The sequence below is a fragment of the Ovis canadensis genome, chromosome 13, assembly GCF_042477335.2.
Source record: "Ovis canadensis isolate MfBH-ARS-UI-01 breed Bighorn chromosome 13, ARS-UI_OviCan_v2, whole genome shotgun sequence".
NCBI classification, from domain to species: Eukaryota; Metazoa; Chordata; class Mammalia; order Artiodactyla; family Bovidae; genus Ovis; species Ovis canadensis.
This window is the reverse complement of record NC_091257.1, coordinates 73,805,264-73,820,332: the sequence shown is the minus strand read 5'-3', so window position 1 is coordinate 73,820,332 and position 15,069 is coordinate 73,805,264. Positions and strand designations below refer to the sequence as shown.

At 57.9% G+C, this 15,069-nt stretch overlaps 1 protein-coding gene across 2 annotated transcripts in view; it reads left to right on the top strand.

Moving 5' to 3' along the window:
- The first annotated feature begins 2,429 nt into the window (after positions 1-2,429).
- The window catches only part of RBM38 (RNA binding motif protein 38), a 36,767-nt gene continuing 24,127 nt past the window's right edge, over positions 2,430-15,069 (top strand). Inside the window, exons 1-3 of one of the 2 annotated variants that reach the window (XM_069548224.1) lie at positions 2,430-2,883; positions 3,649-3,772; positions 4,249-4,303. In XM_069548224.1, the coding sequence (XP_069404325.1) occupies positions 2,647-2,883; positions 3,649-3,772; positions 4,249-4,303 (416 nt within the window). In that variant the 5' untranslated portion in view covers positions 2,430-2,646. The remainder of the gene's footprint in view (positions 2,884-3,648; positions 3,773-4,248; positions 4,304-15,069) is intronic. The other variant, XM_069548225.1, reaches the window with a different exon arrangement.

Here is a 15,069-nt window from a genome sequence, read left to right as displayed (position 1 = left end):
GGGGAGCTGGAGGAAACACCGAGGACAAGACGAGAAATAAGGGGAGTCAGAAAAGTGTGTCCCCAGGGGACTCCGTGAAGACTCAGGGCTCCATTCCCAGCGTCAGGGGCCTGAAGCGGGCGTCTTGTGGGAAGCAAGGATTAGAACAGTGGGTGCCTGGGGGAAAGTGGGATTAAGGAGTCGGGGGCTTCGGGCACAGCTGGTCTGGGCCTGGGGTCAAATATAGCCTGACAGAGAATGTACTGGATAATCGCAAGACTAGTTAAACACCTCGCCTGCCTTCCTGTGCCCCTCAACCCCACTTTGAGCAGTGTCAACTTAAAAAAAGGTGCACAGCTAGAAGCTGAGGATTGTATTTTATTCAGTGGGCTTTATGCAGACTCAGACCCTGGAAGCAGTCTCTAGGATAGCCCAGAGGGAGTGCTCCTAAGTGTGAGAGAGTGTTGCTAAGTGGTAAAGGAGGGGCCAGGATACAGGGAGTTTTTGTAACAAAAACCCCAAAGTCGAACATCAAAGGATTCTTGTGAATTAAAGAAAAACCAGACAAGTTAATGAATTTAGCACATTTGTATGCATGCAAAGATGCAAGAGTCTGGGCTCCTAGAAATCATTCCTTTGATGTGCACCTTAACCATCTAGGATCAGTATCCTGTCCCCGGGGCACTCCCCCCGCCCAACCTGAATCCCCTCAGGGTGTAGTCAGGTGGCTACAGTGGCTGATGGCTTAATGTCCACTGCACAGGACATCACGATGCTGGTGCCTGGACATACGGAGGGTTTGAGACCCTCAGGGCCTGGCTCTGCGTAGCTGTGTGACTCACTGCTGGGGGATGCTGGTGCTGGGGCCTTGGGTTCAGTGCTCTGGTCAGACAGGAAGTTCCTAGTAACTTTGAACAAGCGGCCTTGACAATTCTGAAGCAGGTCTTGCTACAGAGTCCCAGCGGTGGGCCCTATGGTTGGGGAAGGGACAAAGAGAATGGCACTGCCCTTTCTGTTTGCTTCCCCCCAGATGTTGCCAACAGAGGGATGAATCCCGAGCCCCGAGATGGACTTCTGATGAGGCCAGAATTACTTCCCCTGCCCAGTCACTTTATCAGAGGGGCTTCAGGGACCACTCTGGCCATTCCTGGATGGCAGTGCCCTGATTTATTTCCTAATGGGTAATATATTGTATAGTTAAAAATCAGAGACATTACTTTGCTGACAAAGGCCTGTCTAGTCAAAGCTATAGTTTTTCCAGTAAGTCACGTATGGATGGGAGAGAGTTGGGACTATAAAGAAAGCTGAGTGCCAAAGAATTGATGCTTTTGAACTGTGGTGTTGGAGAAGACTCTTGAGAGTCCCTTGGGCTGCAAGGAGATCGAACCAGTCAAGCCTGAAGGAAATCAGTCCTGAATATTCCTTGGGAGGACTGATGCTGAAGCTGAAACTCCAGTACTTTGGCTATCTGATGCAAAGAACTGACTCATTGGAAAAGACTGATGCTGGGAAAGAGCAAAGGCAGGAGGAAAAGGGGACAACACAGGATGAGATGGTTGGATGGCATCACCGACTCAATGGACATGAGTTTGAGCAAGTTCTGGGAGTTGGTGATGGACAGGGAAGCCCAGCATGCTGCAGTCGATGGGGTTGCAAAGAGTCGGACACGACTGAGCAACTGAACTGAACCCGTTTATTTGTCTTGTTCATAGCGGCTTGGTGGGGCTAGAGTGTGTTCTGTGCATTTCTGCATCCCCCACACCCTAATAAATATTCCTCGAATCAATTATATTCGTGTATATAGACCACAGACACACACACATGCATGCACGCATACACACATACATTCTCAACAAACGGGGCTTCCCAGGTGGCTCTAGTGGTAAAGAACCTGCCTGCCGGTGACATAAGAGATGAGGGTACAATCTGTGGATTGAAAAGATCTCCTGGAGGAGGGCATGGCAACCCACTCCAGTATTCTTGCCTAGAGAATTCCAAGGACAGAGGAACCTGGCAGGGTATAGTCCGTGGCGGTCACAAAGACTGGGACACTACTGAAACTACTTAGCACCTGCGCGTAAAGACAAAAATCATTTCACCTTCAATACGTTGTTGTACTGGAGGCAGCACTGGGAGAAACGCCGACTCACTAAACACGATCTGAATCGTGTACATCTGGTTCGCTAGATTGTGATCTATACGAGGAGAGGGGCCTGGAACCCAGCGAGCACGGAACAGGTGCCCTAGAAAACCCGGATGTTCCCCCTCCGCAAGTGCGCGCCCTGCTCCAAGTGCTTCCCCACCGCACGTGGGGGGCGGTGGGGCAGGACCTGGACTACGCTTCCCGGCGCTCCTCGCGCGCCCGGGGCGGGGCGGGGCTGAGGCTGGGGGCGGGGCCGGCTTTATAGGGAGGGGCCTGGGCGGGCCGGGGGCGGGGCCGGGGCGGGGCCGACTACAAAGCCCGCGGGGCAGGCGCTGAGGCGCAGGGTGCCCGCAACGCCGGCTGGAGCGCAGCGCAGCGCAGTGAGGCGCGCACGGCGGGAGCGGCCCGCGCGTGGACGGGCCTGGCGGCTAGACCGGCGCCCCTGCTGCCCCGCTCGCCCCCCCACCGCCCTCAATGAGCGCAGCCCCACGCGGCCCGGGTCCGTAGGCGGCGGGGCGCCCCCCATGCTGCTGCAGCCCGCGCCGTGCGCCCCGAGCGCGGGCTTCTCGCGGCCCCCGGCCGCCCCCGGCGCCATGCACGGCTCGCAGAAGGACACCACGTTCACCAAGATTTTCGTGGGCGGCCTGCCCTACCATACCACCGACGCCTCGCTCAGGAAGTACTTCGAGGGCTTCGGGGACATCGAGGAGGCCGTGGTCATCACCGACCGCCAGACGGGCAAGTCTCGCGGATACGGCTTCGTAAGTGGCCCCGCGGCCGGACGCTCCCGCCCCGCACTTATCGCGGCCGGGGCGCTGAGTCAAGCGGCGGGCGCACGCCAGCCCCGGGCGCCTCCCGCCGGCTCGGCACCTGCTGACCGTTCTCGGGCTGCAGCCGGTCCTGACCCCGTCTCCCTGCCCCCACGCCACGCCGGCTTTAAAAGGGAGAGCCGCTCTGTTCAATTAGAACTCTTCTAAGTTTGTGGAGAGGTTTTGGGGACAGCCGGCTGCTTTTCGGCACTTCCTGGAGCAACAGGCGAGCGAGGAACAGGGCTTCACCCTGGGGCACCTAGGAGCCTTTGAGCAACCCGTGTTTTATTTTCCAGCAACTCCCACAGACACCCCAAACAACCTGAGTCGGTTGAAGAGTCGGCCTGAAGACACTTCTCTTACTCCTTTTCTAACTAGGGTGTCCCCAAACCCCTCCCGTGAGGAAACTGGTGGTCCCCACGGGCCGGGTAGGCCAGGCCAGGACCCCTCCCTCCCTTCGGGTTTCGCTGTCGTCCCTGGGGATTGTTTTTGCCCTTCAAGGCCGCGTTTCTTAGCGCTTGAACTCGGAGGGAGGAGCTGGGGTCCAAGGGCAGCTTTGGGGTGGGGGCCCTAGGCTGGACGGGGGCTGGGCGGATGCCTTGGGTAGCGGGCACCTGGAGTCAGGAGAAGTGAATGCCGGGGTGCCTGGGCTCTAGAGCCCACTCTCTGCCTCCCCCACCTTCTGGGGAAGCCCCTGATGCCTCTGTGCTCTTCCAGGTGACCATGGCCGACCGGGCAGCCGCAGAGAGGGCTTGCAAAGACCCTAACCCCAACATCGATGGTCGCAAGGCGAACGTGAACTTGGCCTATCTGGGTGCCAAGCCGCGCAGCCTCCAGACGGGTGAGAGTCCCTGCTTTCCTGTGCTTCTGGTTGCTATATTCAGCCTTGGTATCTGCGGGGTGGAAGAGGCGGCCCCCCCTCACCCTGCCCTGCTCCAGGAGTAGCAGTCGGCTGTCATGTGCTCCAAGAGAGCCGTCACAGGGCAGTCATCCCCCAGCTCCCAGCTCGGAAGTCGAACCCCTTCCTCCGGCAGCATGTGCCGGTGGGACAGGGCGAGGAGGGCAGGTCACCCGCTTGTCAGCTGTCCTCACCGGAGGGAGGAAGTGGGTCCCAGAGCTGGAGCTCGGGAGGACGCTAGCCCAGCGGCTGCTGCCCCTCAGCTCTGTGGGCCCCCGTTTGCTGGGAGTTCTGGGGTTCAGGTGGAGGTGTCCGGGAGGGGAGAGGAAGCTGTTTACCCCTTTAGATTAGAGGTGGAGGGCTGTAGGGGTCTTCCCTTGGTGAGGCTGGGCCCCTCCCTAACTGGTCTCTCATTTTAGGCTTTGCCATCAGCGTGCAGCAGGTGCCCCCTACTTTGATCCAGCGGACTTACGGGTGAGTGGACGTGGTCGGCTGGGGCTGGGGGGCGCACAGCCCTTGGAGACTAGGTCAGGGCACTGTGGGCTTCCTGGGTCTCCCCGTGCAGGTGGCCCTCGGTCTGAGGGAGCCTCTCACCCCAGGACCGCTGACCCCCCTGCATTGGTGGCACTGTCTGCAGCTCCCTTTCTCTATCTGAGACCCGTCACTTGCTCCAGTCTTTCAGAAGCGTGATCGTGTTGTGGGAGTGGGAGGGGTTCAGCTGGGAGAGAAGGCAGATTGCATTTCTCTGCCCCCGGCGAAGGCCACACTGAAGAGAGACGGGGAACATGCACTCTGGAGCCGGAGGGCTTGAATTCAGGTCCTGGCTTCCCCTTATTGGTTGTGTGCCTCAGGTTCCTCACCTGTAAAATGGGATAGTGATAGCCCTTCTGAGTTCTGTGGGTGGAGGCCAGGAAGGTAGGTGAGCATGCTGGAAGTGTTTGCCGACCAGGAGCTGGGCCAGGCTCTTCTGAGGGCGCCTCTCTGACCTGCTCCAGTGCCCAACAGATGGCGGCAGCAGGTCACTGCCAACCGGTCCAGTGTTTGTGAGGCTGCAGCAGGTGAGCTGGGATTAGGGCCAGATGTCTCCGCCCAAGTGGGCTCAGCCTGTGGGCCTTTTGTCTAAGTGCTTTGGAGTAGCGTGTCCCACCCTCCTCCACCCAAAAGGGCCTTCTCTTTTGTTTTTTAAAGCATCTAATAAGGCTTGGCAGCTGTTTGGGAAAGGACACAGACTTCAGATGCGCAAAGGAGCCTGCCGTACTGGCCGACTTCTCAGCCCCGTGATTGATGTCGGCTGTGCCCTGGTGTGGGGAATGTGCTGATTACTATGGGGGGTTTGTGTTGGGGGGCCATTTATAGAACAGGCAGCCCCTTTTAGGATGGTAGAACTTCTTAAGCTTATCAGAGATCAGATTCCAGGCCCTGTGTTTTGTGTTGAAAGTTACAAGTATGTGTGTGTGTGTATCTGCCCCAGAGACTTGATTTGATTGCTCACCTGGCTCACTGGGGTGTTGTGGACCAGGCTTTGGAGCAGGTTGGGAGCTGGGCTTTGGTGGCCTGGGCAGGTTGGCCATGATTCGAGTCTCCTTGCCCTGACAGGCAGTCTCTGCGGCTGTCCAGTGCCTCCCCGTTGTGGGTCAGAGACTGTGTGTGAGCCCAGTGCCTTGTGTGTCCTCCTGGGAGGAAGCCTGGAGGGCAGCCGGGAGCAGGGGGCTCTGGTTTCCTTCCCACTCTGGGATCTGCTTCATCTATGTCTGTAGGCGTCTTTGAAGGTGTTTGGGGACACCCCCATCTTCCTGCTGTCACCCAGGTTCTTCCTGTTTGGGTTCAGGCCACACGGGGAGGGCGTTCCTCACTTTTCACAGTCCTGGTTCTGTTTCCTGGGGCAGGGGCTGGGACAGGAGCTAGCACTGAGATCCGGGTGTGAGCTTTGAGCACACGCAGCTCTCCTCTGCTTAAAATGCCTCCGTGGCTTTCCGCTTGGGCCTGAGCTCTGTTCTGACCCATTACAGCTGCTTGTGGGACTGTATCAGAGTCCTGATATCTGGGACTCGAGCCTGTGGACCTGGGTTCAAATCCTGGCTTTGTCACTTTACCAGTGAGGTCCTCCTTGAAAAGTGATGTCTCCTCCTCCTGAGCCTTCCATTTCCTCATCTGGAAAATGAGAATAATAACCACAGAAAGCAGTGCCGGCTCACGGGGCTAGGTGCTCCACACCCTTGTGGCACTTCTCTGAGGCTGGGACGGACATCATCCCTCCCTCGTAGGTGTGGAAACGGGCGAAGAGAGGTTAAAAACAGTTAATGACCCATCCAGGGTGGCTGAAGTGAGGGGACTTGAACCTCCACAAGCTGGCTCTGGCCCCGTGCTCTCAGCCTCTGCTCTCTGGGGTGGGAGGTGGGAAGGGTGCCCAGACGGTTTCCCCCACGGTCCTCAGAGTGTCGCCCATGGGAGGGTGGTCAGGGGTCACTCAGATTTCACTGCCACGTGCTCCTGAGTGCCGGGGACAATGTTTTGTAACTGAATCTGCTGGCCGGCCATTTAAGACCCATGACGATGCAGAGGCTCTATTTGTTGGTTGCCAAGGGGTGGAAGGACAGTCGACAAACAGGGACAAGGGGTCGGAGGGACAGTCCAGCTGTGCCTTTTCCAGCGGCTGGTGGATGGTCGCCTCCCACCAGGCCGCACTGAGACCCAGGGGCAGGAGGGGCCTCGGCCAGGCTTTCGGGGTCAGCTGTCTCCTCCCAGCGCCCGCCCGCCTGGCTGGAGACTTAGGCCGTCAGCGTCCCTTTTGTCTTTACAAACAATTGGGCCCGGGAGCCCGGTCGGGCCTGACTCAGCGGTCAGTTGTGTCAGCTCCAGGCTGGCAGGGAGGCCTGGGCAGCCCAGGGTTTGTGAACCCGTTAACCCCTCTCCTGCCCGGCGGAACTTTCCCTAGGCTTTCCCACCTCACTCCTGTGCCCAGAGCAGCTCCAAAGACCCCAGACCCCCAACTCCCGGGCTCGGCCACTGCGGAATCCTCGCCTGGCTGGGTCATAAATGTTGGGGTGGGAAGATTTGCCAAAGGACTATGACGTTCTGTTTTCTGCTTGGGTTCCTCCTCCCCGGTTTATCTTTTCTTCAGGAACAGGGTCTTTCAGGGTCTACCTTGAGTGGGACATTTCCGTCACATTCATGATGGCTGAGGCTTGGGTCTGGAGAAGACTTCTTTGGGAGGGGGCAGGTGGCCGGTCTCAGGGGGAGACAACTACAGCCAGAGACCACCCTGCCGAGCGGCCCACCGGGTGGGACAGTCAGCAGCCTACAGGCACGGGTCCAGGCAGAGCGTTGGGTCTGGCTCGGAAGGGGCTTCTCGGCTGGTGTCAGCGCTGTCTGACAGCCAGCTGTCTGTCCAGGCTGGGCCTGAGGCCGGTAGGAGCTAAGGTGTGTCCTGGACCCAACTACACTGGGAGCCTCTCCTTGGGGTAGTTTTGAAGGGTTACCTGCTTCTCTAGGCTCATCTCCCCCGACCCCAGCTTCTTAAGGGGGACTCACTGTGGGCTTCATACTTGTCCACCATGAGCCCCACTCAGTGCTGGGAGCAAGCCAAGCCCTCGGGCCCAGATGACAGGACAGGGTCCGGTGGCCAATGGGTATCAGTCAGGCTTCGTGCCAGAGCGAGGCCCTGGGAGCCTGACCAGGCTCGGGGTCAGGCCCACCCCCTTCTCCCCTTCTGCAGGGTGGGGATCGTGTCAGTGCCACCTCGCAGGGCTGAGTGGGGATGGGCCTGCGCCTGCATGCAGAGCCGTGCGATGAGGGCCTGGCCCACGGAAAGACGGGTGCACAGTGACTCATCTCACAGCGGCTCGGCCACAGTCTGTTGCCCCTTCCACCTGTGCAGGTGCTGGGTGCGGGGAAACTTGCCAGAGCTGAACGTGCATGGCACAGGCACTGGAGCCTGAGTCGGGGGCTCCAGCACCCTCCCTCCTTCCCCGAGGCCCCAGCACCGCTGTCCGGCCAGCTCTCGGACAAGTCAGAGCCAGAACCCACAGAACTGACCAGAGCCCAGGATCTCCTCCCTCGGCACCTGCACACTCCATTTGGCTGAAGGTTTCCGGGCCCCTTCTCTGTCTCTGTGACGGTCCCCAGTGCCCCGGTTGAGACCCGCTGCCCTTGTTGTCATCAGGTCGTGGGTACCTGCCCAGCCAGGGGGCCGCGGGGGGGCCACAGGGTGATAGGAAGATGTCTGTTTCTCAGTAGCATGGAGCACATGGGACTGGGCAGAAGGGAATGAGCTGTTCCCAAATGCTTTGTTCCTCAAGTATTTATTGAACACGTGCTGGATACTTTGAAAGATGTGGTTGGTTCTCCGTCTCACTTTCTGGCAGGGATGCTAGACCATTAGAAATCCGTCTGCACATGTGATGGGTACAGCTGGACAGAGCAGCTGGCTGGCAGGGGGCCTCGTGGGGGCAGGACAGGCCTGTGTCATGATGTAAGGGTAGGGAGGGTGCTCTGCGAGTATGACAGTCATAGACTTGCACCCTAGGACACCCCCAGATGGTGAAATCAGAGCAGGGCCGGGAGCCAGCTAAGAGCAGCGTGCCTGCTATGGACTCTTGGGCTTGGTGGCATGTTGTGTTGTGAGACATCACCACTGGGGACACTGCAGGGGGCCTCCTGTACTATACCTGGAGAGCCTTGTTAGCTCATGATATGACATAAATAAAGCCAGGAGTAGTTGTAGTGCCTAGAATGGGGGTCAGCACCTGGGCCGGGGGCAGGGGGTGGGGGCCAGCACCTTGGAGGTGTGGCAGGAAGTGAGGTCAGAATGGAGGCTTTGCGGGGGGGCAGAGAGGAAGCCTGTACCTTCCCTGTGTAGCATCACATGGCTTGTTTTTACTTTCAGGGTGTCTGGGGTGGTCCTGCCCCTCCCCACCCCGTTGCTTCCTGTTTGGCTCTCACTGGAGCGAGGCGTGGGCCGGCGCGTGGCCCTCCCCGCGGGTGCCCGTGCGCACCTGTTGTTTGTCGCTGTCTGCTGTAACAGACACCGGCCTCCGGGTGGTTCTTGGGTTCTCGTCCAAGGGCGAGCTCCCCGCCAGCCGCCCTGGCAGGAGGGACCCTGTACTGAGGGCTGCAGGGCAGAGGCCTGACCACGCTCAGGCTGATGCGGGCATCCTGGACCCATGGGTGGGTAGGAGTGTAGGAGGGGGGGCTCCCAGATGGGCCAGGCCCTTCACGCTGCAGCGGGAGGAGGCCGTGTGAGGAGCCTGGGAGCCCCATGACTTGCCTGGGTGACCCCTTGTTCTTGTGATGACCTTTCCTCTTCAAGTCTCCATTTCCCCAGCTACTGCGTGGATATGATGAGCACTCTGCAGAGTGCTGGGGGGTCACCTGGATCATTCTTCCGACCCCTCCCACGTCGAGGGTGGGGAGGAAGCCCTGCTCTCATTCATTCAGTTTGTTCAAAGGACGTATGCCGATTTGTGGCAGCTTGGGATGAAGGGAGCCCTGGTCCTGCTTGTGATTACAGGACTTTGGCAGAGGTGGTGACTGGTGCTCCTGGGGGGAAGGGAGCAGCCCATGGGAGGCTGGTATGACTGGTGGGAGGAAGTGGAAGATTGAGGGGAGTCACGGACCCAGCAGGGTGGCCTCAGCTCACGTAGGGCCTTAGTGGTCCAGTGGGGGCGTTTGGATTTTACTCTGAGTCATGTGGGGCTTCTGTGGGCCCTGAACATGTGAGAGCCGAGTCACTTGCATCTTTAGAGCCTCTCTGGCTGCCGGGTGGGCCTGAGCCCCTGGGGGCATGGTGGCTGCCTGGACCAGCACAGGGGTGTGGAGTTGTGGGATTCTGTGTACATTTAAAGAACGTGCGAAAGAAGGGAGTCCAAGAGGATTCCAGAACATTGGGCCTGAGCTCACGGCAGTTCGATTGGCCTTGGCAGTGAGGGAGGCTGCAGTCTGGGGGGAAGGGCCGGTGTTTGGGTTTGGACAGGTTCCTGTGGTGAGGCCAAGTCAGGGCCTGGCACTGCCCCACGGGGGATGCATCGCACCTGCTCTGATCCAGTGGCCCCAGAGAGCCTGGAGGCCCCCTTCTGGGAAGTCCTAGGGGGGCCCTCCCTGGCCTAAGAATCCTGAGTTGTACCCCAGCAGCTGCCGACTTCTCCAGCCTATCAGGCCAAACCTCCAGAGAACAGAAAAAGTGAAATGGGCTCATTTGCCTTTTTTATTTTTATTTTCGAGGGTGACCGTGCGTTCACAGAGTAAGCGCTTGGGACGGCAACCCATCCCTTTGCGCTGGGAGTTTCACTCTGAGTGTGTGGGGTATGAGGCCGTCTGTCTCCTGGCGCCAGCTCCCTCAGCTGCCCGCCTCCACCCCCACCTGCCCAGGAGTCCCCAGACGCTGCTGATCAGACCCCTAGACTTCTGCCTCCAGTGGTCCCAGGGAGGCTCTATTGCTCTCTGTGTCACCCTTGGTTTACAGACAGGGAAACAGGCCTGAGAGGGCCGAGGGACTGGGGCAGTCGTGGCCGAGATCTAGACTCGGGGTTCTCAGTCCTACACCCCGGTCTCCATTGGCCCAAGACAGCTGGGTCGCTCCTGGCTGGGAACTGCTCACCCTGGGCGTGTGGGTCCAGGCAGAGATCTCTGCCATCGCCCTTTCAGCAGGGGCTGCTCAACCTGAGCACGTGCCCCTCCAGGATGGCCTGGCCTTTTGAGCCTGGCTGGCTGTAGCCCCCTCCACTTCCCATAGTCTGGGGTTTTGTGGGTTTGTTTTGCCCAAGTCCTGGCCTAGGCGTTGGGTCACCTGATTTTTAGGTTCTGACCCACTAACTGTCCTGCTTGCTGGTTTGCTTTTCCCTCCGGGTCTCTGGTCTGCCCTCCGTGGGGCTGGGCTGGGAGGGCCTTCTGTCTGTCCTGGCTGGGTGGGATGTTCTTGCCCTTCCTCAGGCTGTAGGAGGAGGGGTCATTGGTGCTGCTGAGGTCCCTGGGGGTACGGAAAGAGGGCAGCCCCAGCCCCCAGGACAGTACTGAGGCTGACAGGTGCAGAGTCAGACTTGAACGGAGGCTGTGGTTCTTGCCTCCCTAGGGTTCATGGCTGTGAGTTGCCGAGCAAAGCTGTGCTGGCCCCAGTGGCCATTCCAGGTCGGGCTGCTGCTTCTGCTGCCTTCCGAGGGCCGAGACTCCTAGCTCAGAAAGCAGCGGGGCCCTGGAGGAAGCCCCTTTTGCACCCAGTGCCAGCAAGGCCCTTGGCTCTCGGCTGGTGCGGGCTCGGTGCTGGGGACTGAGCGGTCCAGGCCATGTCCCTGCCCTCGGGAAGACAGGTGGATGACAGAGTGGTTTGAGGCTGTAGGAAGGAAGTATGGCCAGCGGTGGGCAGGAGGTGAGGGGGTGGTGGTCAGGGAAGGCCTCTGTGGAGGTGCTTGAGCTGTGGGAAGGAGCCTGCCAGCAGCGGAACAGTAGGTGCAAAGGCCCTGTGCACAGAGAAGCATGTCCAGTCTGGGGACAGAACGTGCCAAGTCTGCGCCCTCTTCAGAAGCCTGTAGATGGAGCGCGTGGAGGCCAGCGGCAGCTGACCTTTCTGAGGAGCAGGTGGGGCGCCGAGGAACCCGCTGGGCACACGCACCCTGTGTCCTGGTGCCAGGTGTCCGAGATGCCCCCCTTTTGTGGTGTGTAGGCCTGGGAGGGATCCAGAGGGCTATGCTCAGACGGGGCCAGCCGCTGGTTTGGCTGGGTTTTCCTTCTCACTGGAGATTCTGGTGGGTGCGTATATGTGTGTGTGTTTGTTCCTTCCTGAGTGTTTGTGTTCATGTGCCAGCTCGGCTCCTCGGCTCCCACCTGGCCTCCTCCCCAGCCCCCTGTGTGGGTTTCTGGTTGGGACAGTGGTTAGGACTCCTTGTATCAGCCTTTTGCCTTGTAGTTTACAGCCCGTCTTGACCTCAGCATGATGCTGGTGAATTCTTTGTAGGGGGACCGTCCTGTGTGCTGTGGAATGTTAGCAGTGTCCCCAGCCTCCACCAGTGGCACTCCCTACCTGCCAGGTGACAGCCAGAAATGTCACATTCATGCAGAGTGGCCCCTGGGGTGAAGTCACTGCGGCTGAGAAATGCTGGTCTGGTAGAGGATCTCTGCTCTCAAGCCCTGAGGTCAGCTTCTGCCAGACCCGTTTTAAAGATGGGAAAACTGAGGCTCATGGAAGCTCTGTAACTTGAATGCAGATCTGAGGGGCCCAGCCCCCTGTTGGGGGGAGCTTCATAGCTTCCTCCCCCTTGACTCTGCAGGGCTTGCACAGCGGCAGAGCCCTGCTCTTGTCTCCTGGCTGTGTGACTGCCAGTCCCTTGGCCTCTTGGGGCCTAAGTTTTCCTGAGAAATGGGGCAACATCAGCACCTATTTTCTGGCTGTGAAATGCTTCATATGTTATCTTTGGCTTTTCACAGAGTGGACGGTGGGACAGGGTGCTTGAGGGACACAGATGAACAGATGGAGACTCACAGTGTCCCTGCAGGCCAGGAAGTGGGAACCCCCCTTCCTCCCACCCTGAAGCTTACTCACCCACCATGTCTGAGCATCCCCAGCAGGGCAGCTCCGTGGTCCTCACGGTGCCGAGTGTCGGAAACCTGGTGAGCATGCTGGCTCTCCTGGCTGGCATCCTTGCGGCAGGCATGGCCAGAATCCTGCCATTTCCGCGCCCTGGGTACGTCTCCTGCGCGGACAGCTTGTGCCTGGTCTGGGTGGTACTTTTGCGGTGCAGCGTCCACCTGCATCCCCGGGGGCCTGTCAGATGCAGGTTCCCAGACCCCATCAGACTTGGCTGTCTGCTCTCTGAAGCGGGGGTGTCCTTGCCTGTGTTGGGAGAAGTTCTGGGCTCAAAACTTCCAGAACCTCACCCTCAGGAATGTGCTGGGGTTTCTGGAGCACTGCACCGAGATCTGCTCCCTCACGTCACCACTGCCTTCTCTTTAGGGAGGGGACTGGACAGCTGGGGCTCCTCTTTTTTTTTTTTAATAATTAGACTGAAAATAAAAGTGCTCCATGAAGGTGAAAAGAAAGTGTCTGTCACATAGTGGATACCCAAGAAATAGACACAGAATATTGACCAGGTATTAGTTCCTTGCTTGTTTTACTTTTTTCCTGCCTGGTTTTTTAAATATATGATAGCTTTTAAAATTATCACAATCTTGTGAAATAGATGGCACTGTTTCCATTGTTACCAATTTATTAAATTATCAAATTATTAAGTTATTAAGCTGAGACCCAAAAGGCAAACTCATATGCTTCGTATCACATACCCTTTTAAATAAGGGACAATGTGTTTGCTCTGGATTCTCAAGTCCTCATATACTTCTGTGTAAATACTTAAGTGATTTCCTGTGGGCAGACTGGATATCAAGAAATGGAACTGTTGGTGTGGCCCCTCTTCTCTCTTGGTGTCAGCACCAAATGCCCAGCCCCTTCCCCATCCGTGGGCCTGGGCAAGGTGCCAGGCAGAGCCTCCACCACTCATGTGAGGTCCAGTGGGGGAGATGGACCAGGAGCTCAGGCTCCAAGCAGCTGCCCCCTCCTCCAAGAAGCCTCCCCTAACCACTCCCGACTCTGGTCCGCGGCTTGGCATGTTTGTGTGTCTCTCCTCCTCCTGGATTCCGAGCTCTGAAAGGCCAGGGGCTGTGTAGTCTTCTCACTGCTGTGTCCTGGCCCAGAGCACACCTACAGACAGGAGAGAAGCCTGGGGAGGCAGAGGTGGAATTCGAACCCAGGCCCTACTCCGTTCAGGGCTCTTGTTCCCACCAGAGAAGCAGGAGGGGGTGGACAGCAGAAACCTCTAATAAGGGGGAGAGAGCTTGGCCTGGGGCCAGTGTGCAGGTTCCTACAGGAAGCTGTCTGACCTCCTGACAAGCAGGAGTGGGTCGCCATGGCAACCATAGGGGTGCTGCCACCTAGGAGGGCAAATAGCAGGGATGAGGGGATCCAGTGTGAGAACTTCTTGGCCGGGGGCAACTGGGGCTGCTCTGGGACTGGCCAGGTGTGCCCAGGCTCTCACCCCTAGGGTGGGGTCTGCTGCTGTGTCCACGAGGCTGTGGTACCTGTCCCCACCTCAACTCTACCCTCACTGGATGGTTCACCCCTGGCTCAGGATTACTTCTTGCGTGTGTGTGCTTTATTGTGGTAAGGTGTGAGGCAGTACTTAGTCACTCAATCCTGCCCAACTCTGCAACCTTGTGGACTGAAGCCCACCAGACTCCTCTGTCCATGAGATTTTCCAGGCAAGAATACTGGAGTGGGTTGTCATACCCTCCTCAAGGGGAATCTTCTTGACCCAGGAATCGAACCCACATCTCCTGTGTCTCCTGCATTGGCAGACAGGTTTTTTACTGCTGAATCACAGAGGAGCCCTGGGTAAAGTACACATAACCTAAAATCTGCCGTTTTAGGGCATTAAGCATTTTCACAAAGCTGTGTGTTCATCACCACCATCCAATTCAGAACTTCTGCGTCACCCAGGAGGAGACCACATAGCGCCCCTTCCCCTCTCCTGCTTCCTGAAGCCCCTGCACTATGACCACTTTCTCTCTGGACTCGCTTCTGTGGAGGTTTCCATGCGTGGAATTGTGCAGTCCAGAGCCTTTCACTTCTGGCTGCTTTCACCCAGCGTCGTGTCCTCAAGGTTCATCCGCATAGTGGTGGTATGTGTCAGCGTGTTACGCCTTTTTATGGCAGAATAACATTCCTTGGCATGCATACACCGCAGTGTGGAAACCCATTCATCCTTAGACGGGAGCTTGGGTTGCTTCTCCTTTGTGGCTGGTGCGAATAGTGCTTCTTATCTCTTCTGTTGCCCGTGAGTCTGTTTGCCTCATAGAGATACTCAGACCCACATGCACCAACTGCCCACCCCCCTACCCGCTCCACAGCCCCCTTCCCGGCCTTTTCTTTGCATTCAAAACATCGGGCCACATAAAGTTGCTGTCATTCAACTTCTTGGACCCGTGAAAATGGCAGTTTCATACGATTCCACCTCACCCATCCTTAGCACTGGTATAAACACACATTTGATTTTTTTAGTGAACATTATTACCGTTCGGTATAAATATAACAGTTCTGCATAAACAGCATGTCTGTTCTGTGGCCTGGTTTTCTCTCCCGGCAGCGTGGAGAGGGAGTGGCTTGAGGGTGAGATTGGACTTTGTCCTGCTGCCCCGTGGGTTGGTCTGGGGAACCCTGGGCACTGCTTTGTCCTGATGGATGACACTGGGGTTTCTCTGCT